The sequence below is a fragment of the Ciconia boyciana genome, chromosome 1, assembly GCF_034638445.1.
Source record: "Ciconia boyciana chromosome 1, ASM3463844v1, whole genome shotgun sequence".
Lineage (NCBI taxonomy): Eukaryota > Metazoa > Chordata > Aves > Ciconiiformes > Ciconiidae > Ciconia > Ciconia boyciana.
This window is the reverse complement of record NC_132934.1, coordinates 174,819,033-174,842,380: the sequence shown is the minus strand read 5'-3', so window position 1 is coordinate 174,842,380 and position 23,348 is coordinate 174,819,033. Positions and strand designations below refer to the sequence as shown.

Below are 23,348 nucleotides of genomic sequence, written 5' to 3'. Positions count from 1 at the left end.
CACTGACATACATAGTTCTGTGTTTTGTGGTGTGCCTTAGGGTAAAAACCTTAAATTGGAGGATCTAAATGTTAAATCCCACAATTGGATCCAGATGGCTGAACCTGTGTCCACGTGGGACCCCACAGAAGCTAAAGATGTTCCCTGAAGGTGCAAAGGGTTGCTTGCACAAGTGCACTTGCACCACTGGGATCAAAATCTTTACTTTTGGTTCTAACACAATTACGATTCAGAAATTACATGTGAACTATGGCCACTTTAAAAACTGTATCTCGAGGGCCCAGCACAATTTATGAGGAGTCACCAGTGGTCTCACCCTTAGGACTACAGTAATGAACAATTCATTTTCATGCTACTAGAGGGAGCAAAAAGAGAGCAAATGAAGCAGTAAACCTTCTTCTTCCCTTTCTTCTCAGTTATTATCAGGTTTATCTATAACTCATTTTACTATGAAAATCAACATAATATCTGAACAGAGTTCAGATTTATGAATTTATTCTCTCAATACCCAAGTGAGGCTGATGGACAATGTTACCACCATTTTTCAGACAAAGGAATGACATACAGAGTAATTAACTGCTCTTCTTTTTTTTCTTTTTTTACAATAGTTATTACCTAGAATGGAAAATATAGGTGATTGGGGCATCCTTAAAAGTCAGGGCATAAGAAATCTAAGGTAAAAGGGGTGGTATATGGTAAGATAAGAAATCCCGAGTCACGGTCCCATATACCTACTCAACACAAAGGTGTATCTGATTCCAGATAACTCATCCTTCAAACTCCACTTTCCTGGCTTTCACTGGGTGCTTGTTTTATGGCATTCAGGATTAGAACTCACATACTAATTTTCAAAAAAGGATTTTTTCTCCAAGGTGGTATTTTTACCTTACATCTCCTCTACATTTGTTATGTCCTCTTCAAAACTCCTTCTCTTTCTTTGTTCTAACTTAGTTAACTGGTTTGCTTAGACTCCTTTGATGGCCAAAGGAAAGACAGATATAGGGAGAAACTGGCAATTCTTGGGATAATTTGCCTCATGTATCTTAGACATATATGTTTTAAAATGGGATGAAGATGTCCACCTCTCTCTATTAAATGTAGAATGAACTTTACCCATACACTTTACTGGTGAAAGGAGTGATACTAAGAGAAACACTGAATATTTATTTATCCATGGTAATATCTTTAGCTGTTACACTGAAGGCAACAGGTGACACTGAGAAATCAAGGCAACTACTTCCACACAGCTGATAAAAAAAGGTGGTGGTTTGCGAAATGTATTTAAGAGCAGAGAAAAAGGAAAGAAAAAAAGACTAATTTGTTTTACAAGTTGTTTGATTGCCCAACAAATTGCTTAGTCATTTGTCTACTCATATTTGCCATATGTGTACATTTATGAAAATGCAGCCTGAGTGAGGGACCACGGAGGGTGTCTGGAGGCAACACAGGGCACGCTGATACACCCTTGACTTTAATGTATGAGACTTGTAATGACGGACTAATTTGGTTCTAAGCTCTAGCTTGGCAGAAACAAAATACTTATAGACTATTAATAGAGAAACTTTTCACAGAAGCTGTGACCTTTATGACTTAGCATGGTTTACAGCCCTACCTCTGTTACAATTAAGGAGATCCTTGCTGCAAAGCAACACGTTTGTGTCTTTTTCTCCCAATTATAAGGAAGGGACTGCTAATGTAAAGCAACTCTTTAGTATACATACTGATGTAAATCCCTTATGCAGTACAGAGGTGTACTGAAACAAGGTAGGGGAAAACACAGGGTTTACTGTGCTCTGAACAATAATGTCCCCTAACGCCCCACAAAAATCTGTCCTCAGTATCGACAGCCACTCTAGTCGAAGGCCTATGGAGATTTGAAGACAGTGATCTCTATGCTGTGATAATAAAACTAATTAATAGGAGAAAATATTATCAGTCACAATGTTGCAGTGGAATTGGGAGCAGGGAGAGGAGTGTATTGAAGTGGTTACTTCTCTCCCTTCAAAGTCAGACATATGTAATAGATTTCTAATGACTCTGAGTATAATTAAACATTTAAAAACAGTATTGCAAATGCGTGATGGAAAACAGTTATGAAACACATCAAAGAGGATAGTCCATTTACTATTTCAGCCTTTATTTGCCAAGCCATGTGTCAACAAAACCACTGGTTGTTAAGGTCACTGAAACTAGAAGAACCAAGGAAATAACTGTATCAGGGTAATTTTTAACACAAGCGGTTAAAGTCTAAAACTCAGGAAAATACATAATGCAAAATATACATTTGCATTTTTAGACACATTAAATCAACTTTTTTTTAATTGTAAAAGATACTTATTCATCTGAGTCCATTTGCTCATTGCTGTAACTCACAGCAGCACACAGAACATTAGCGAAAGGACATACAGTCTAAAAGTGCAGGTGCATGGGATTAAACAAAAAAAAGACATAAAACAATGTAAAAAGGCAACAAATTAGCTCCAGAAATACAAGCTGGAGAGAGAAATTTGGAAATAATTAGAACAATTGGTACAGTAATCCTAGTTCTTCCTGGCACTGCAGAAATGAGGAGCTCTGCAGGGATATGCCAATAGCTCAAGCAGCAGAACAGCAACAAGCATCATTTTGTCATACTTAAAAAACCAGAGGGTTGAACAAGCCTCCAACTCATTAGAAGCAAATGGTGAGAACAGCTAAACGACTGACATTTCAGCAGTTTTATGCTTTGCAACTATTTGTGCCGCAATAAATTATTTGTAGTGATGTTCCGAATGTAAAGAGCGATAGTTCACAGGAAGCATGTTTCTTTAATTTATCCTGTTCTTAGCAACAGATTTGAACGATGGCAGATCTAGGATTAACTTGGTCTCAAGAAGAGAGCACAGAGTGAAAACTCGCCCTGTGAAAATTATTTCAGCCACATCTTTGACAGCTGGCCCACAACCACGTTACCCTGGGAATGCCAACTTTGTGAGATAACTGAGGGGAGATAGCAGAGCTCTGCACAGCCAAGAATGTAACGATAGGAAGTGATTATTCACTATTTTTTCTAAGAACTGGAGGCTTAAAATGAACAGGGGGAAGAACTTTTTTTTTTTTCATGTAACACATACTTGGAACTCTTTGCCACTGCATACTGCAGAGGCCAAGAGAATAAATGGGCTCAAAGGAGGATTAGACAAGTTCACAAAGGGCAGGGCCATATATGGATATTAAACGTTAGGGTCAAGAAATAGCCTCAGAGGCTGAAGGTGCATAAAATACTGATTTTCTGAAGCTATGAAGTAGAAGATGGATAGAGGGAGGGGACGTAGGTATGCCAGAGGAAGAATCCCTATATACCAACCCCATTTTTCTGCTCTTTTGGTAAACACTAGCCAGGTTACTGGATCCACTTGGACTGACTCAGTAGGAAGGATTTTAGACTTTGGTCAGTTGTTTCTACACACACACACACGAAACATGCCCTTCTGACACCAAATGCCAGCTTTAGTGAAGGACTCCCATATGAGACTGGGATGACCTCCAAACTCCACATTGCATGGCACATGCAACAAATGACAGCTTTAAAAATGGCAGACTCAAGGAATCACGCTCATCAGAAAGGAAAGGTTCAATGTGCAACATCCAGGCTATCCACCAGTCCAACAAGGCAGGGCTCTTCGCTGTACGTTGTCCCTTGTTCTGTTCAGCCCGAATCCAGATGACAAGCTGATGAGCATAGTACCTTCTCCTGTTCAAGAGTATTTTATAGTCCCATAAGGACATGCCATCTTCTCAGTATCATCTAGCCCAGGAAGCAGGTGTAGGGAGCATGAAGAAATATCTAAGGGCATGGGAAGGTGGTGGGTGGGCTTCTCGGTCTTGGTGGAGGAAGGGTGAGAAGCCATTGCCAAGGCAAATGGGGAAGGGACAACAGCAACAAACGAATAGGATATGTAGGCTGCTGAGGCGACTGAAGCATACTGGAAGCAGCAACAGGCAGTCTGAAAGATTAAGAAGTGGCGGAGATTTCAACAGCTAGCTCAACCGAACAACTCTCCTTGATCTTGTTAAGACAATTTTCTCTAAAAACATCCCTACCCTAAGAGCAGGATATCTTAGCAACTTTTGCTCATCAGGTCTGGTGGTAGAAGTAACAATACCATGGAAACCACTTTAATTTTCTCCATTGAAATAATTGTAGGGCTTAGTGCTTGCACCAAGATCACACACAACAGTGTTTAACGATATTACCATGACACAGTGATGGAGAGGGTGGCTGGGAAAGGGGAACCTAAAAAAAAAAAAACCCAACAAAGAACCCTCAACAAAATTGCCTGACGAGTCATTTTTGTGAAATGAAAAGTAATTTACACAGCAGTTTTACAGAAAAGAGAATTATGCAGTTAATCGGCGCTGCTGGATAATTACACTGTACATGAGGCCTTGCTTTTAGGGAAAAATATAAGCTAATAAAGAGAGTCAGACGATCGGTAATGGCAGGGCTTTTGGGAGATACCGGAGACAAAAAGCTAAATAATTTAAAGCTAAGGAGCATAATGACTGTGAAACTGAATTATTTTAAGTTTACATTAATTCTCCACCCAATTACATATCTAACATTAAGTCCAAAAGCTAGAGAATTCCCCTTGGCTGCAAACAACCACAGCGACAAGAAGAAAGCCGAGGGGATGTGATCCCGAACATGACCGGACTCTGAATGTGTCCTCCCAACTGCTGTGTACATCCTTAATATTCAGAGGTCTGCTACAGAATTAAAGCCAGTTTACACTTCCCTCCAGTTACTGCTGGTTCAAGTAAGGTCTCTCCCTAAAACTGTCAACTGCAGTCAATCAATTTTCTTTGCGGTGCCTTTTTGTACCTTTCAAGCACCAGCAAGCAGATGGCTCAGCCTGGCTGTCTCACTGCCACAGTCGTAACGGAGAAACCAGTGAAAAGTTAAACAACATTGAATTAACAATGAAAATGATGACCGGTGTAATGAGAGCGTTTCATTACCTTTGCGTTGTAAGCAATTTAGCCCTGATTATTATTGACCTTTGGCAATGCTGCATCCAAGGAAAATGTGCTATCCTAAAAAAGTGCGGGTATACTGGAAGGCAGACATTGTTTCTGAGTGTATTCATAAATAAACCAGACTATTTCCCTTCCTCTGTTAGAGGTTTCCCTTACAGCTGAGTTATCAACATTCAGCAGTCACCCTTACTTTGTGTCTGCACAACAAACAATACAAGAACAACTTGACACGGTACACCTGGCAAATTATTATTATTACTCGTATAGCACCCAAAAGAGCACTAGGTACTTCAGAAAGTAGTTAAAAAGACAAACTATGTGCCGCAGTGAGCTAATACTCGGTGAAACAGTAGAACTACGCAGGGTGGAAAAACAGGAGGAGGTGGTGTAACAAGAGGAAGTATACGGGTTACAGGAATACCATTAAACAGTTACTGATCTAGGGGACGTGAGGTTCAGTGCACGCTGCCTGTTCTTATCCCACCCTGAGTTCAGAGGAATCCCCGTGACTGGTCATTTTGTTAGCACATTTTCCAAATCCAGTGTTTTTTCCAAAAGTGCCGTTTTCTTGCATGCTAATCCACATCTTTTTTCGCTTAGGTTTTGCAGCCTGAAAGCAGATATATTTGAAAGTTTTGTCAGTTCCAAAGTAAGTATGACTATTAAGGATTTACGGTTCAACAAACAGCAGCCACAGATTTTGAAGCTTTCACTGATTTCACAGTGATAGCATGATAAAGTCCGTGACTTCGGGCCAAGATGCATCAGGCCAAATGCACAGGAGCAGCTCGCTTCCCTACACACTACATAATGCACCAACAAACCACACCGTGGGACTCGGCGCACTCGCAGTGCAAGTCAGAAGAACTTGTGTCTGACTTGTTTCTCTTGCTGACTCTTCATTTGATTTTTAGGGCTTGCTGTTCAGGGAACCACACAGTCCACTTGGTGTAGCTCATCTACTCCCACTGAACTGCTACGATGCCTTGTGAGCCTGCCGCTCCAACACACCTCCGTACCCCAACAGCATTTCCCTCTCCTCTGCCAGAGGGATTCCAGCATCCTTCACCTGCTGAGTGCACTGGGGACAGCCCAGGGGGGGGAGGCAGAAGAGAGGAAGGTGCATTAAAAAAAAATAAAGACCAGGAAAAACTACAGTGCTCATTACCAAATCCATCTACCAGTACAAAAACAATTGCCATGCAGGTCCCTGCTCTTTGGGCAACCGCATACCGTCCAGAACAAAGCACGCTGTTGGCGCCTCCGGACTAATAATAATAGTAAGGTATGTGCTGCAGCGGGAGGGAGAACCGCGAGGGGTGGTGCTCCACAGGGCTGGCGTAAGGAATGGATCTGCTCCAGGCTGCCTGCCAAAGGCACTGGAAAACTTGACTTTCTGGGGGCCACCGAAGGATGCTTTTCTCCCGCCTGCAGTAATTTTCGGAGGGGTTTTGCCCAAGACCGGGCTGCACTGAGCCAAATGCAGAAATGCAGGTGGGAAGTACTCCTGCTTGCTCTCCAGCCTCTCCAACTGGTACTGCTGCCTCCTGATTAAATGGAGTCACTACGCTCCCAGAGCACCCTATATATAAAAGCTTCTGCTTCACCCTGCCATGCCTGTGGGGGTTTATAGAGGTCACTGGAGCCAGTGGTGAGCATCTGAGAAAGAAATGATTCCCACTAGCCCCTTAACCCAAAGGGAAGCAAGAGGGACAGCAGAACCTGCTAGAGGGACTATTCAGGTTTGTCCAGGACCCACTGCAAATGTAGGTGTTAGGATGGTCTCAAAAGATACAGAGGAGAGAAGAGAAAAGTTCAAAATGTTTTGATGGAAACACCTCACTCCCTGCTAATAGCCTCATATACCAGGGGTTTTGGAAAGGGGCAAAGGCAGTAAACCAGCACTGAGAAAGGAAGGGGCACAAAGGAAAAACAAATTGAGTTGCTAGTGTCCATCAGTGCACCATTTAGCATGGGGAGAGATGTCCAAGGGAAGTAAAGTGCGTATTCATGAACAATCTGCTGCCAGTTCAGGTCTTGGATCACCTTTAGATTTCCACACACGTGATGTACCCCTGAGATGCACCGTGCCCCTGCTAGGGTGCTTCCTCCCCCTTCAGATGGCTGACAACCTGAACAATGCACAGAGAAATGATTGCTGGCTTAGTTAAAAGGATCACAGACGGCTAGAAGCATCACTAAATACGTTGATGTTTCATAACCGAGTTTACTCTCATTGCTGTTTGTGCTTCTGGTTTGTGTACAGCAGGAATGGCCAGGCAGGGCGAATGCTTGCTGTTGTGCAGATCTGCCGCAATACCTCATTTTCACCGGTGGAGCTGGTCCAGGCTTCCCAGTTCAATTCTCTCAGCAGCCTACCCTTGCTGCGGAGATGTGCTGTGGCGCATTGAGAGAGAACCCAGCTCCCTACAGAAGTGCATACAGAAAATTTATACCTTGTCTATACACAACCTTCAGCTTTCAAACCACTAGCACCAACTCCACAGGCAGGAGAAGCAATTTGGCTTCCATGTGTACCAAGCAGAAAGGATTTGAGATATCATCTATTTTGCAGAGGATTAAGGCTACCAAGTGTCTATCTTCAAACATCAGCCTGCCTCCCAAATACAAACATGCAGTTAGGGTTTCCAGGGACATGTTATCTCACATTATGGTATATGCCAAGGGGTTAACCTAAGCCTTGGAGGTATGTTTTGAAACTGGTTTTGTTAAGCCACTGTCATCTCCTAAATATAACTTTGTTTTCATTAAAAAAAAAAAGTCCTTTAGGAGTTTCCTCTGAAAAAAATAGTTCTTTGAGGCTGTCTGGAGGATTCCTGGAAGTTTTTCATGTGTTCTAAAAATTACTCCTGCGAAGCCCCACACAGTCATGCCTCCCTGGCTCAGACGCCCAGAGAATGCAGAGCCTGCACGGCTCCGGCACCGGCTGCCCCAGCTCTACAGCTCGAGATGGCCCTTCCTGACCAGGGCTAACTCTCTGTCCAAATAATTTCCACGTGACTTCACAAGATACTTCTTGTAGAGAAAAGCTTAACTGAATTAGCACCTCATTCCAAACTAGGTCCTATACAAATAAGAAAGCCTGTGAGCATAGCACCAAAATTTATTGACATGCTTATTTTCCTGCAGTGGTTGACAGAGTGCATATTACTTTTCAGCAGCTAATACAATTTTGCCCCTGTTCCTATAAAGGACCAACCACGGTTTCTCTCTAAGACGGAGCGCACCTCTGCGCTCACACAGCCACTATTTTTCCAGGACTCTTTATTACCATTTTCCCTACGACGGCTGCCGCAGCTGAGCTGTTCTGCACAGATTTTCTGCTCCGTATGAGGGGTTGGGGAGGGGGGCGTTAATTATACAGCAAGATGGAGCGGGGCCAGGCAGCCCCTCTGGTGCACTGTCTCCTACACGCACAGCCTCCTTCCTGCTGCTTTGCAGCTACAAGGATCACCTGTTGGTCTTGGCGCTCGCCCAAGCTGGGGCCTAGCGGAAATGACAGAATAGGCTAGAAATGAGAGCCAGCTCCTATTCCAGCCACCCAAATGAGGGAAATACAAAAACAGATGATGGCAACGTGACCTAGCTGCTGCGCGCGGGAGCCAAGAGGGGGTGGGGTAGAAGGGAATGGAGAAAGAAGGGGTATACATTGGAAAAAAACCAGCAAAAAAAACAAAAAAACCCCACAAACCACTAAAAAGAAGCTTTTTTTTCTGCTGTTCTTTTCATATTCAGCGCAACAAAAACATTAGGAGAGTTCTTCTCCATACGAACACCTGCCCATAGGGAGAACTAACTACCTTGTTCCTGCTCCTGCTGGGGATGTCGGATGTTTCCATCTCCCACATGAGAGATGTCAAAGGGATGTTCAGGTACGCGGCAGAAACAATCTGCCTTTTTCAGACCTGTACTGCGCAGCGACGTACAAACTGTTCAAAGATCTGTGTCGGGAATTCCCTTCTCCCATAACAACAGTCCTCAGCAAAACCTTTTACTTGGTATTTGGGTGAGCTGGAGTGTTGTGCAGCAGAAGGATGAAGCACCACTCACCTCTCATTTCATTCTTCTGGGCAGAAAGCAGCTAAGTAACCCAATAGGAAAGGTAACCATCACTAACAGTATTTAAAACAGATGAATTCTGCCTTTTAAATTATAAAAATACAAGCTAATTACACATTGCACTTCCAGATATAACTAGTTTCATACAAGCTCTTGGAATCCACGTTTACTCGAAGCAGTAACCGTCTTAACATCCAAAATTTCTCATCAAATTTCTCTGGACCCTTGAGTTCAGCGACATCATAAATGCATACTCTCTCAAATAGCTTAACAGGCTTTAAATGAGCTTTTAAGAGGTTTTTTTTTAAACCGATAATTTTTAGAAACAATAACAATAAAAGTGGGGAAAACCTAATTCTTAAAAGGAAGTTTTTTCCCTCTCTGAGAGCAATGGAATGGGTCCCCAGAGCTTACTTCTTCCTGAGAAAACACTTCATGAATCATCAACGCACAGTCCAATTCCTCAATAAGCACCGAGCCTTCAAACACACCCAGTATTCAGCAGTCTCTGTGACTTTGGCCTTTAAACTCTTAACACTTTTTGCCTTGCCATCCCTCATTTCCCAAGCTTCCTTTTATTTCTGTTCTTTCTAGCAACTAGGTAGGTAAGCAGAAGCAAAATCCAAGCAGCGGGAGCAAGCTGGGGCTAATTTGCACCTTATGAATTATTCAGGCCCTCCTGATTCCTGCACCTGCACCGAGGCAGGAAGCTTGCGAGGAACAGTCATTACTCTTCTCTTGGGTTTGCACAAGCTCGGTTACTGCTCAGACACTTTGTTCTGTAACTAAGGGCTTCAGGTCTTGTATTAAGCAGTGGAAGTGGGGGAAAAAAATAACCTCACATTGCCAAACACCCCCCCTCCACTGCCCCAAACCCAGGATAATCACTCAACCCCTTCTGAGACAAGCAAATTGTAGTTTGTATCAGACTGCGGAATTCATCTCACATATGCTAATCCGGATCAGAGCATCAGCAGAGAAAAAACGAATGTGTGCATGAGCTGGTCTCGTCAGATATTTACTCAGCTGTATTAGACTGCACGTTTAAACTTCTCCCTAGCTCAGTAGGGAGTATTTCACGTGCATCAAGTATTTCACATGCTAACTTGATCGTTAAGGCATTCTTCTCCACAGATACAGCAAAAATAAATTCTCTCTCTGGCATTCTGGCTAACATCAGGGGTACTAACAGCTTAATACTATTGGAAGAGCCTGTATCGTGCTTTCAACAGGATGATTTTAACGAGCAAATAGGTCTTTTCCATCTTCATCTACTATTATCTTGGTAAACATAACGTGACACCTAACTGCAAATCCAGATATGACCCACAAATCTAGACAGCCATTAGGAACATTTGCAGAGAGCAGATACAAACCAATTAGCACTATGAACATTTTAAGATAACGATATTTTTTTGAGTTAATATGCTAAGGCAAACAGATCTAAAAGTATTATGCAAATTCAAAGCAGCAAACACCATCTTTACTGTATCTCATGTCCACAGTTGTACTGAATATCTTTGTCCTTCATTAACATGCCGTTACCAACAAGTTCTCCAGCTAAAAGATCGTCTCATTAATCCCAAGCAGCTAAGCATCATGCTTTGATTGATTCAGTAAAACAGATCTGTGGCAACTGATAATGAAACCTCTTTAATCCCCTCTTCCAAAATAACGAGTCAAACACAAGTGTTAAGCATTCAGAAAGGTACAGTCAATCCTTATCAAATCTTTGCTCTTCTTCTTTCTATGCCTAAGAAGTTAATTCACTTGCCTTTCGATGCAGAATGCATGACTGGTCCTACGCTGCTCTTATCTCATTCCTATCCAATAATAGGTACTCTGGCTCTTTTTTTAAGGTATTTTAATCGGGCATGTAAACACGTTTTATTCTTTGATGCTCTTTCATTCAGCATCATTAATCCCCAGCATGAAATCAATAGACTTAAAACATTTAATCACGTCAAAATGCAACATACAAATCCACAAATGACTTTAGCTCATCACACACACTGAATAGCTTGCATTTGGAAACTGCCTTCTTTTTGCCATGGGAATCAGCAAACCCTAAGCTAGTCTTCCATTGAAGTAAACAGATTCTCTCTCCAAGTATCTGCCATCAAGCAAAAAAAGATGTTGATAAACAAAACATGGGATTTTCTGTTTGCTCTGTCATCGTTTTTCATCCTTTGCAGTCACACTGGCCTTAAGAGAAATACTTACACTTGTTTTACCACAACCTCTTGACAATATGCATGTTTAAAAAAGTTTAAAAACAATTACAGTGACTGGGTTACAGAATGTACTGGAGGTGCAAGGGAAGGGAAAAACATTTTTGCAGTTGTTTATTTTCCTTTCTTAACAGTTAGCACACATTGTTTCTCTGCTTGAAAAGAATGCATAAGGGACTACAATCATAGTTGCTTTAAAAAAAAAAAAGAAGAGAATTTGCTCTACCTTGTGTATGATTTCCAAAGCCACTGGGATACAGAAAGTGACAAAAATCTCTTTAATGGGGCAGAAATTGTGGCTGAGATGTAAAAATTAAGGACAGCCAGATCCATCCTTTGACAGGCAGAAGAGCAGAAACAGGTAAACAGGGAAAAAGGAATACTCTAGATAGTGGAATAACATCTTTAATTCTACTACATTAAAAAGCACTGAAAGCTTGTTCATTTGAAAGGAGAAAATATAGTTTGCAAAGTGAAATATGTGAAGAAGTGTGGAAACTGGCATGCTGAAACCCTGATTTGGGAGGCAGGCACCCAAAAGCCTTCCTAGGTCCATGACTGCATTCCCACCCACTGTCCCATGAACAGTCCTACCCAGTATGTCCCTAAACTCATGAGGTCCTTCACTGTTAAGCTGGAGCTTCTTTGGGCACCTACCACAAGGCGTACGTTCACACATGCTCTTTCTGGCAGGTGCCCATTTTCCACCTACAAGGCAGGGCAATGTCCTGAACTTTGCCTATGTCTTGTGAAGAAGCTCACAAAAGGCAGGCAGAGTTGATGGCGGTGGCACTGGCAACTTCTTGTATTGTAGCCTTATGGTCAAGTAATTTGCCCAGGGAAAGAGGGACTTTGGTTGTAGGTCCTTGATTCAGCATCTCCCCCATCCCAGGAATAAGCCGGCAATAAGGACTTGGGGTCTCCTGTATGAGCATCCATGGAAGCAAGGCTACTCTGAGTGAAACAGATGCTTTTAGTTCCTACTGGTTCCCTATATAGTCCATAACGACTTATCTAATGTAACTGGGCTGTATTCCTATGGAAGCACTTATGTTCCCTAGGCTGTCAGCGAAGAGGAGTATACACCTAAACTAGATGAGTAGGGTCTCCTTTTTGCTTGGTCTTGAGACATGCAGCTCTCTCCAGTGATTATAATGGGGAATTCAGGTGGTTTTCCTCAGAGTTCAGATCACCCTGCAAAGTTTAACAAACAGGTGGAAGTTTGTGTTCAAGTGAGGCACAAGTGCTATTTGCTCAAGTGTTAAAAAAGTTTTGTGAGTGTGTAATAGAGATACCACTGCCTCCAGTGTAGCACAACATACTCTCACTACAGCTGAGTGAGGGAATGAAAATTTCATAGCAGGTATGACTAATCTGTACTTTACTTCAAGTACCCGGAGTCTTAGTGACCTCCTGATTTTGCAGTTTTTCCCACTGAAAGTAGCGTTCATGCACTGAGCTGCATGGAGGAAAAGGCATAGATTAGGGAATAACTTCAAATGCTTTGGCTATCCTAGATGCATTAATTTTTCATTACCTCATTTATGGGAGGGAAAAAAAAAAAAAACCAAACAAAAACCTGAGGTAAAACTAAAATATGTAATGAGAACATTCCAAATCAGGCAAAGAGATGATCAAGCATTTTCTTCTGGCAGCACTTTTAATTATTACCAGTAATGTCCTATTTATTATCATCATCTTTATTCTTTATCCTTTTTATTTAAAAATGATCCAGATTGTCTCCCCAAATGTGTATTTTTTTTCTGTTCGACAGAGGCTAGATGCACTCATGGTTGAAAGCAAAGTCTGGACATAAGAAATACATTTTTTTAAAAGCTTGTGCCCTGTAAATACAATTTGGTTCCAGGGATGAATTGCAAGTGCAGACTTGGGCCTTACATTCTTACTGACTGAATGGGAATCCTAACAAGTGAAACAGTGTACTCTGCAATGCTTATTTTCTTTTTGAATTGGTGACAAATGAGAACTACTGCTTCGAGTTAGTCTTAACAAATAGCAGGAATAAAACAGAACAGTGCAAACGTTCGTCTTTGAATAGTGGAGAGTCAAAGCAAACTAAGGTGAAAATGGCGTCCGAAAGGCTTAATTCAGATCAGGAAAGCCATCCTACTCCACAGCAGCTTGACCCTAACATAGCCCCAGAGGCAATGCTACAGCGGCCAGCTAGACAGCTAGCCAAGAAGCTAGCAGAGGTGCAAGCCAAGAAGCCAGCCACGAACCCACATGCCAATGCAGGAAAGCTATATTCCAGAATTTGGCATCTGGGTCCTCCAGCTGCCAAACATCTCCCATCTGGCCGAGCCTGTGGAATGAGGTGTTAAAAAGAAGAACGGGTAAATTACACAAGAGCAAAAGCAGCACCGTTTGCGAGACACCAAGGACAAAGAGGCACGTTGTGCCCGCCAACATCTGAAACTCACACACAATATCACTTTATCACCAGTGAAATGGTGGATCAGGGCACTTCTGGAACAGGGGAGGCAGTATGGACAAAATGCTTAACATTTTACAGGAAAAGAACAGTTAGACCTGTATGACAGTTAGACTGGAGCAACAGTCCCAGCCTGTGGCCATCCACGGAGGTCAGCAGATGCAGAACATTTGTGTGGGACTGGTTTTAAGTAAAACTTACAGCTTTTAGTAGATTTCGTGAGCCCAATAGCAAAAAGGAAAGGAGCCTACAAAATATGTTTCTTCAACACTTTGTGATCCACTCTGTTCCCCCGCCACCACAAAGAAAATCAAATATCTAAGAATGTTTCTGTACTTTCATAACTAGAATACCATAATTTTGAGTGTGATTTTATGGAAGAATAGCTTTCTTGAAATTTAGTGGAAAAAGGTACCTTTAGTAATACGAAATTGAAAAAAATACCAAAACTGGGCAGGCATGAAATTTAATTCAAATGAAATATATACACTCACATAGCTGTATTTAGTTGTAGCAGAATTCACTTCTGACCAGCAGTTACTGTTCCTAAACTGCAATAGCGTTGTACTCCAAAAAGCAAGACCAGCTGTGAGGAACACTCCTAGCAGTGTGAGCAGTTTTAAGTGCACCATAAGAATTCATACTTTCAAATGATCCACTGACTTAAATATTCATCTCATTGGCCTCATTTCCACCTTTCACTCTACAGACAGGTCCACATGGCCTAAACGAGGTTTGACAGATTTGACTTTCCTGAACAATTTGGTCCTTTATTTTAAAAAGACATGGAAGAGCCTGTATCTCTCTTCCAAGTTTCTGTTTTTATTAGCAGCTATTTGCCTCACCAAAATCTTACATTTCAGTCTCATCTCACTCCAGTCAGAGCCAACAAACTTTCAGTGGTTTAGAATTGGTACATGAGATGACTTATGCCATCTTCATCTACATCTAACCATGCATGTTGTTCAGGGGGCCTCATTAGTAGGATCTCATATTCATTGCTATGGTATGCGTAAACTCCACATGTAAATTCATGAGCAATTTTTGGAGCAAAATATTGACAACATTAAAAAAAGGGCAAAAAATTGACAACATAAACCTCCTTCTTGAAAATGCTTCCTGTAGAATACAAGCTAATATAATTGGTGATTATATAGGATGTTATTGCTAATTGCAGCTAAAGGAGCCTGCATTCAAAATTGTATCTGAAATATAAATTTATTTTAGAAACACAACATTTTGGGAGAATAGTAGGCTCTTCAGAATAATTTCTGAAGTTGCACTGATAATTTCAATCAGATCAAAGAAAATTCTAAGGACTTTTTAAACATTTAACGTATCATCTCCATTTCATACCCAAGGAAACCTTAAAAGCTTCATATTGGCTTTAACAGAGAAGTTGCTGCTGCTGCTACTTTGATAATGTTTGAGTAATAAGATCCTGCAAATTTTCAATATAAATATGCCAGTTGTAATGCAATTAACCGCAAGCTGGAGATAGGAGTAGACTTGAGGAATGATTTCTGTATTTGACTACTCATTAGCAATTTCAAAGTGTAATTGCTCTTAAACATGCTGTCTTCTTACTTTTATTATGAAACTTAGCTCTACTTACAAATGTGAAGAATTACATTTATTCTGCAACTTATTTGCTTTTACTGAATGTGTGAAGTTGTTTTTGCTTCTGTACTCCACAGATAGAGGGCCCACGGATTACTAAGAGTAGATAAAGCAGTGAGTTGATGGGTTTATACTTGTCACACGATGATCACACGACTCCAAAGGAATCTTTTTAGGGGCCCATGAAACAAATAGAAGAAGGTGGGAGGACAACCAAGCAAGCAAGCACACTGAGAGTGGACGTTTCATTGCACGCTATTTTAAAACCCAATAAAAAACCAGCAACGAATCCAACAAAAACAGGAACCCTATCAGCATTGGTACATCCCTTCTGTCATATGACATCATTTCTACTTGGGCAAGTAAGGTGAACCCAAGGCACCTTATGGCATCACAACACTCGCTGAAACCTCACAGTCACGCCCCCACTGGATTTGTATATAAACTCTGCACTCTAAAACAGGGCATCTACTAGGTGCATTACACAGTAAGGTTTTAAAATTTTGGCCTCCTTGAAAAAAGAGCAAGGAGAAGTTTGCGAAGACCTCTTCCTACATTTTACAGCTTTACTTCTCGACTGTTTCATGGTAACTGGCAATGACCCATTACAACATGAGCTATTTTGATTCACATTGTTACTCAGTTTCAGTAGACTATTTTGAACATTTTAAACTGCATTACCAAACATCAGACAGGTTATTTTTTTATCTTCTCATATTTTAGTCATTGGAATTTGGAAAAAAAAATTGCAGCTTTCCCACGATGCACACCACCACCCTCCCAGCCCCAAAATATAAAAAGCAATAGCAAAAATCAACTCTAGACCTTGCCCAGCCCCACATATCCCCCAGCCATGACATAAAGAGGGAAAGAAAGCTGAAAAGCACTGCTACTAGAATTTGTCAACAAAACAGAACATTATATAATACACAATAAAATGCTTCATACCTGGAGTTGAAAAAACGAAAAGGGTTAACAGCTGACCTGGCACAGCCCCACATGCTCTCTCTGGAAATTGAACACAGACAATTAGGAATTTTAAGTTACCCCAAATAATTGCAGGGGACTTAGACAAGCTTGAGGAACACTTACTGCAAAGTAAGCACATAGCCTCAGTGTGGAAGGGACTTTAGGATTTTGCCATTTGCTTAAAACTCCTTCTTAAACTGAAATTGCTCTGTAGAGGTCCCAACTAACGCTAAGCAAGTTATTAGGAGCTCTGCCATTAATTTGCATGGGAGCAGAGTCAAAGCTTAAGGGCCCAGGTGTCACTTAGTGGTAATTCTGGATCATGGTGGATCATATTTTCTTATTAAAAAATAATCAGTGACCAAGAGGAAAACATTAACGAGAAACTAGAGCAGGCAGACATTGCATGAAGGGGAAATAGACGCTGGAGCGAACGTCCGTTCCTAGAATTCTGCTGCTTAAGTAATATTATTCAGAACACATCACTGAAAAACCTAGCCTTTAATGCTTTTTACTTAAACCTGAGACTCCAGGGAAAATAGATAATATTCTAGAATATTATTTGGAATGTTGAACAACACAAATAAACAATGTCATAGCTGTACAAACTCCTGTGTTGGGATTTGGACTACGTGGAATGCTCCTTTTCACTGACAAATTCTGATCTACTGCATGTGCTCAAACAAGCATCATCATACAGCTGGCTTTTGGAAACAGTTCCACCACGTCAGGGAAAAAAAAAAGAAAAACCTGTAGAAAGCCAAGTCCATGAATAACCCCCTTCAGTCCTTCTCTCTGTGGTTTAGACCTCAAATGTACCATGAAATTAGTCTGAGGCCAACGCCCAAGAAACTAGCAAAAATATTAGAATAACACCATGAATCATACAAATGTTTTAGCACACTAGCAGTTGAATGCGTTTGCACTGGAAACATTTGGGATCCTTTATAATGCTCAATTAAAATGGCCAGGTTGGCATAGTAATTGTTGAAAGTGAAAAGGAAATTTTCAAAGCAACTTCTCTTGATTTATATAACTGCGCTTTCCATTGGCCCTTGGAAACCTACAAATAATCTATTTTCTCCCAAGATTCTGCATTGCATCTTTCGAACCTCTCACATTTCCTTGCTTCAAGTGTACAGCAAATATTGGTCGTCTTTACTGTTTGCTTGATTTTGTCATTTGTTAAATGTTAAATTTCTGATAATGACAGAAATCTAGTATCGAGATGACAAAATGTAAAGAATTTTCAAAGTCTAAATTATTAGCTCTGTCACAGCCTGACACTGTTTTTTTCCACTCTCTTTTTCCACTCTGCATGTAGAGTCTCTTCCTTCTTCAGAAACATATCTCAGACACCTGTCCCATGGTATCACTAGGTACAGATTTTATTTCACAGTTGCATCAGTACCTAATCAAAGGGCACTGGGACAAAATCTCCCCTACCCCATTAGCCCTCAACTGAAATCAATATGCACTGGAAAAATGGCAAGTGGAAACCATAACACTGACCGCCCTCTTCCACGTCAATTAATTTATAATCATCTCTGTGTCTTACTGGAAAAATATTTATTTCAACAGCTGATACTAACAGTAAAACATTACCCAGAAGTCATGACTCTAAATTTTATATACTTCCTCTCATAAAGGTCCCTTTTCAACAACTTAGCAATAGGGCAGGCAAAAATACAGTTGGTGAGGATGATAAGTATTTGTATGATGAATTTTTGTCAGTGGGAAATTTTGCAGACAACTAAAACTCTGGTTAGAACCTACAGTATCCAGGCACTGAAGCAAAAGACACCTAGACATCCTCCAGCCAACCTCACAGACACCTAGAACTTACTATGTTCCTCTCTGTTTGGCCTGAAAGCCAAATGGCTGTGGCCTCCCACCCACCCTCTGCTCTGATCCAGAAACCATGGGGAGAAATGCCCAACCCTTGCCTCTGGGGCTTGAACCTTATCTGTGCTATGAAAATGGCTTAAAACACACCTGAGAACATGGATTCAGCATAAAAGCGATCTGTAGTAGTCACTTCCCAATCCAAAATACAAGCGTAGGAGGAAAAAGTGGAGGAAAAGGACGTGGCAGGACCACTCCTGGATATATTTTGCATCCTAGCCTTGCATTCCAGAATTGGCAAACGTAGGTATTTGGCTTCCTGAGTCAGTGCTCTAACCACTGGGTTTTTATGCCAGACGTGGGCGGCTGCACCACTGCTGCTGCTGGCCGTCACATTTTTAAATAGAGTGAAGGCTGGTACGAAGAGGAGAGCACTGGGTTTTAAAACAGGTAGAAATAGGTAAGCTCAGAACAAAGTACTTGATCTCTTATTTTCCACAATGGAAAGTTGGGAACGTAAGGCTTTATTTTTTTCCAAACTGTATTTTAATGAACAACTACAGGTCAGAAGCCCAAGCTCCAAAGAGAGCAGAGATGACTCATAGCCAAGTACCTAGCAGGTAAGTGGAGCCAGCTCTAGGAAGCTCGTTGCTCTGCCTGTTGAACTTCAGAGCATTTAACTCTATGTTGATTATTTTGTTGGGAGTGTTGATGCCTTGTGTAGGTGCTCTGAAACACTGCTGGAGCCAATCACCTATTTTATAACCTCACAACGCCTCCACCAGACCCCCCTAAAGCAGGCAATCTGCACCTCGTCTCAAGAGCCCGTGCTGTTATGGTTCATCTTGGTTCTGGGTACCTGCAGTATTTCATGCATGTTGTGAGCATATGGGGATAGCAGTATCTCTATGCCATGCAGTATATTGACAAGGATGTACCTGTTACAGAACTGCATGTACTTGGTAGCTCCTTTCAAGCAAGAGGAAAAACACATTTTATTTTGACTATGCTTTAGTAGTGGCTAAGAATCTCAGAAATGATGTGGTGATATGGACAGCAAGTAGTTCGGAAGTGGAAATATTGAGTGCAAAAGGAATCAACCTGTTCAGCTGAGTAAATAATTTTCAGCAAATAATTTACTATACAACATTATCCTGTTACTCTGCTTTTGAAATATTATGACTGAGTCATTATTCCAGTTCCTCCTGTGAACTTATTTATAAATGGTTTGACTCTTCGGCCCTGATAAGCAACTGATCACAGAAATAGCGACGGCCATCATTTCTTTAGAGAAACACCATGGTGACTTCTATGTGAAGCGATCTGTCTATCTGACAGCATTGCGTGTCCCCGATTTATCATGCAGTATCCCAGCCCTATGCTAAATATCGTATTTTTAATGAAAATAATTGAGGGAGATATTTTGACAAGATTGAAACTCCTGCTGACTTTTAATGAGTACATAAATGCAGGTATTTCTTTCCATGCCTCCTGACAGGTTCTGTTCATTTCCAGGTTATTTCATTTTTCAGGCTCTGTTTGCAACGCTGGAGATTTCTGCCAGCAGCAGACACTGTAGGCAGGCATTAGGATGAGCACCTTTTAGGGCAGCCTCTGGCCTCAGTGCCTGTCAGCCTGCTCCACACTGCCTGAGCTTAGCGATCCATGCTAGGCAAGAGTGGTTTGGCCATTGCTGCCTCCTCTGATCCACCCTGGTCTCCTCCTTATTTTCTGCCTGCCTCACTTTTCATATTTCCCTGCACCGCTGTATCCTGTGGCAACTTGGTATATCCCAGAAGGGTAGATAAATAAAAACATGACCCAAAACTTCATTCTTGACACATCTTTTGTTTGTCACAGCTGTAACGATGAAGGTGCTCAGCTTGACTGTGAAACCTGTGACTATCATTACTTCTGATACACCTCAGGATTAGATGCTATTATCTCAGCCACTGCGTTGCTTTACTCCTTGTTTCAGGCTTCAATTCCTTTCATTTTGGCTAGAGTAACTTCATATGTGTGGTGGCTTTAACTCCAATTACCCTTTTCTTTATGTGTTCTAAATAGTAACACTCATGTCCTCAGTCACATACACATGGAGATCGACACCTCCTTGGCACTTGGGCTCAGCACAAAAAACTCTTCCATATCCATCGTCCAGGAACTTCCTTTCACTCCTCTTTATCTCCAGCCTAAAAAGAACTTGCTGTGAGAAATGAGGTTGTGGTGGAGTCACTACTAGTGAAAGAGGATTGAACTAATAAAGGGGGAAACCTAGCACAATCTTTTCCCATTGTGCAGGAAAAAGAAAAATGGCAGAAGAAATGGTTTTTGTTTTCTTTAAGAACCCTGTATTCACATGCTCACTCAATTATGGCTTGCTAAACAGTGTTCCCCTCTTAATAGTGCCCTCCTTTGCATGCAGTTTACATACCTGTGACCTACACAACTTTTTTGTGGTTTTGCATGCATTGATCTAAACACTCAGGAAACACTTTTCCATAAATCAGTATAAGCACTGCTATTAAGATTTAATTGTTCTGCATGTTTGTCTGTCACAAAATCACAGGAACTGCCTTATGGAAAAGGAAAGATAAAACCTTATCTGATCTAGATAATGAAAAAAGAAGTAATTTTGGCTCAAGTGACAGCAGAGGACAATGCTCTTTCTTTTTCTTATCAGTAAGTCAAGGTAGCAGTTCACTGAGGTAGTTTTATTGTGGCTTTTTCTGGCAGTGTTCTGCTATCTAATCCGCACTGATGAGTATTTGCTACAGCTCTGAATTTCTTAATGCACATAGCTCTGCTTCTGCTTTCTGTGCTGATTTAGAAAGAAAAAACAGAAAAAGCTGAATAACGTATCACTGGGGAAACAGCTGCCAAATAGGTGTACAAACTGCTAACTGGGTAGCAGTAATGCATAATGTTATTTATAATTCATTCTTCGGTGTCATGCTCTTCAAGCAATTACACAATGCCTGCCTCCCTATCAATAAAATGCATTTCACATATCTAACCACTAATGACTCAAGCTTCACTCTGGAGCAACACATTGTAGTGGATTAAGCATGGGACTAGAAGGCAGACGTTCCTGATCCCAGCTCATCCTCTGCTTTGCTGCATGGCCTTGAGCAAGTCACTAACCTGCGGATAATTATAATATTTGAACACACAGGGGACCTGTACCATTTAATTAGTTAATGTTTGCAAAGCACTCCAAAGATAAAAAGCGCTATATGAATTATAATCATACACTATTGTTTTGGGGCATTTTATTCCAAAGCACATTTGTGTAAACACGTTTAGTAATGTAAAATCCCAATAATGGCAAAGTTTGATAACTACCTTGAAATGACTGGCACTTCTTAGACTAAAATTTAAATTAATTAACAAATTTAATCTATTTTTGAGAAGATAATTATATGAGATGCTTCAATATAGACACTGAACTGAAGCTGGGAAACAAGATCTTTGAAAGTTTGCTTGTGATGGATAAAGGTAATGAAAGAGACATACAGAAAAGTATCTATGAACCCCTACACATTACAAATACCTCTCTTGCTGCACCATGCTGGTCCCCAAAATAGCCTAAGTGTTGAGTTATTCTTTTTCTTTTTAGCATCCAGACTTCTGTTACAGTTTTAAGATTAATTGTTAGACCCAATGAAGTTAATGGTAAAACTCCTCTGGACTTTAGCAGAGCCAGGATTCCTTGGTTCTTCCAGCTTATTATGCATTTAATTTAAATATTTCTCTTAAAAGGAAAATATTACTCCTAGCAATGGTGAGATAAAATACGTATTGAAGAGCAATGTCTAGCACTTCAAAGTGATTCAAAAGAAAGAGAACAGACATCCTAATGGCAATATGTCCTTGCTCTAGATTCATCTACTCAATAGTCATGGTAATTTACTGTTATAGAGGAGATAGGAAAACATAATTTTGTGTAGACCAAGCTAAAAGCATTTTTATTTTCAAATTAGCTTTCTTCAGGGAACAATTTGACAATATCCCTATCTCCTAATAGACTGTCACTGAAGCAATACCATCCTTTCAAAGCAGGCAGTGATGTCAATTTCTTTGTAGAAGCTGCTTTTGATTTACAGTTGCCGTCCACCTGGCACTTGTTCCTAATGATAGCTGGCTGATGGGAAATCTGTTATCCTGGCAAAAGGCTCTGGGACATATACCGGCAAATTTCCACACCAAAAATCCTAGAATCTCTGTGCATGCACAGAATGTCATCCTTTGATTTTACTGCCCAACTGTCAAGTTATTAAACTTTTTTTGGGTAAAATATCGCATATGCAAAAAAAAAAAAAAAAAAAAAAGAATCTTTTTAGAATAGTATAGGTCCATTTGGATTACTGAAACCAAAGGCTCATAGTTAATGCCTGAAGAGCAATTTCCAAGGGTATATAGGGCTTTCAAGCTCTTGCAGTTAAAGTCCTTAGTACAGCTTTAGGCACATTCATTTTTACATACAGAGGATTCTGAGAATTGAAATTCTAACAGAAGAAAGTTTGTAAAGTGCCATATAAATACACTGTAGAAGAAGCCAGTACTTCTTTAGCGGCTTATCTGAACCGCATGTAGGTAGGAGAAATCACACCTGTAGTAGTTGCATAGGCCCAAAGTTTAGATGTACTGATTTAGTTTCTTCTTGAGTCACAGACTTCCAGCACGGCCTTAGAAAATCACGTAGCAGGGGATTCCTCATATATAACTTCAGCAATGTTAAGGTTTATCACTCTCCCTAAGCCATTTGTCTAGGCTCCTTTATAAACACTGGGGAAGGCAGGCATCTCCAAAAGGTAGATGATCAGAACTGATGAGATGATTGGACCTAGAAGCATGGACATCTCTCCACTGATGAAATCCAAAATACTTGAGTCTAACTTTTAGATAGATTACATTGTGAGAGATGAACCTTGCTGCAAGGATATGTCCAAACTGGACAGTCCAGTACTGCCCAGAGGTTCCCTAAGCTAGCTCCACACAGCGCAGCTCTGCCAGCTCAATGGTGCCCTTGGGTCACTAGCCAACTTCCGACCCATAAACACTTTTCACTGCAGAAACCTTTTCTTTTCCGCCACAGGATACATATCTGAGACTGTTGAAAAAAATAAAAC

The 23,348-nt window shown here is 41.0% G+C and overlaps 1 protein-coding gene across 23 annotated transcripts in view; it reads right to left on the bottom strand.

Annotated features, from left to right (window-relative positions):
- KLF12 (KLF transcription factor 12) overlaps window positions 1-23,348 on the bottom strand; it is a 258,752-nt gene that overhangs the window by 58,266 nt on the left and 177,138 nt on the right. For 21 of the 23 annotated variants that reach the window (XM_072850068.1, XM_072850073.1, XM_072850064.1 and 18 more), the window contains one exon: window positions 16,351-16,410. The exons of the other annotated variants lie outside the window; for them this stretch is intronic. In XM_072850068.1, the coding sequence (XP_072706169.1) occupies window positions 16,351-16,410 (60 nt within the window). The remainder of the gene's footprint in view (window positions 1-16,350; window positions 16,411-23,348) is intronic. 23 annotated transcript variants of the gene reach the window in all.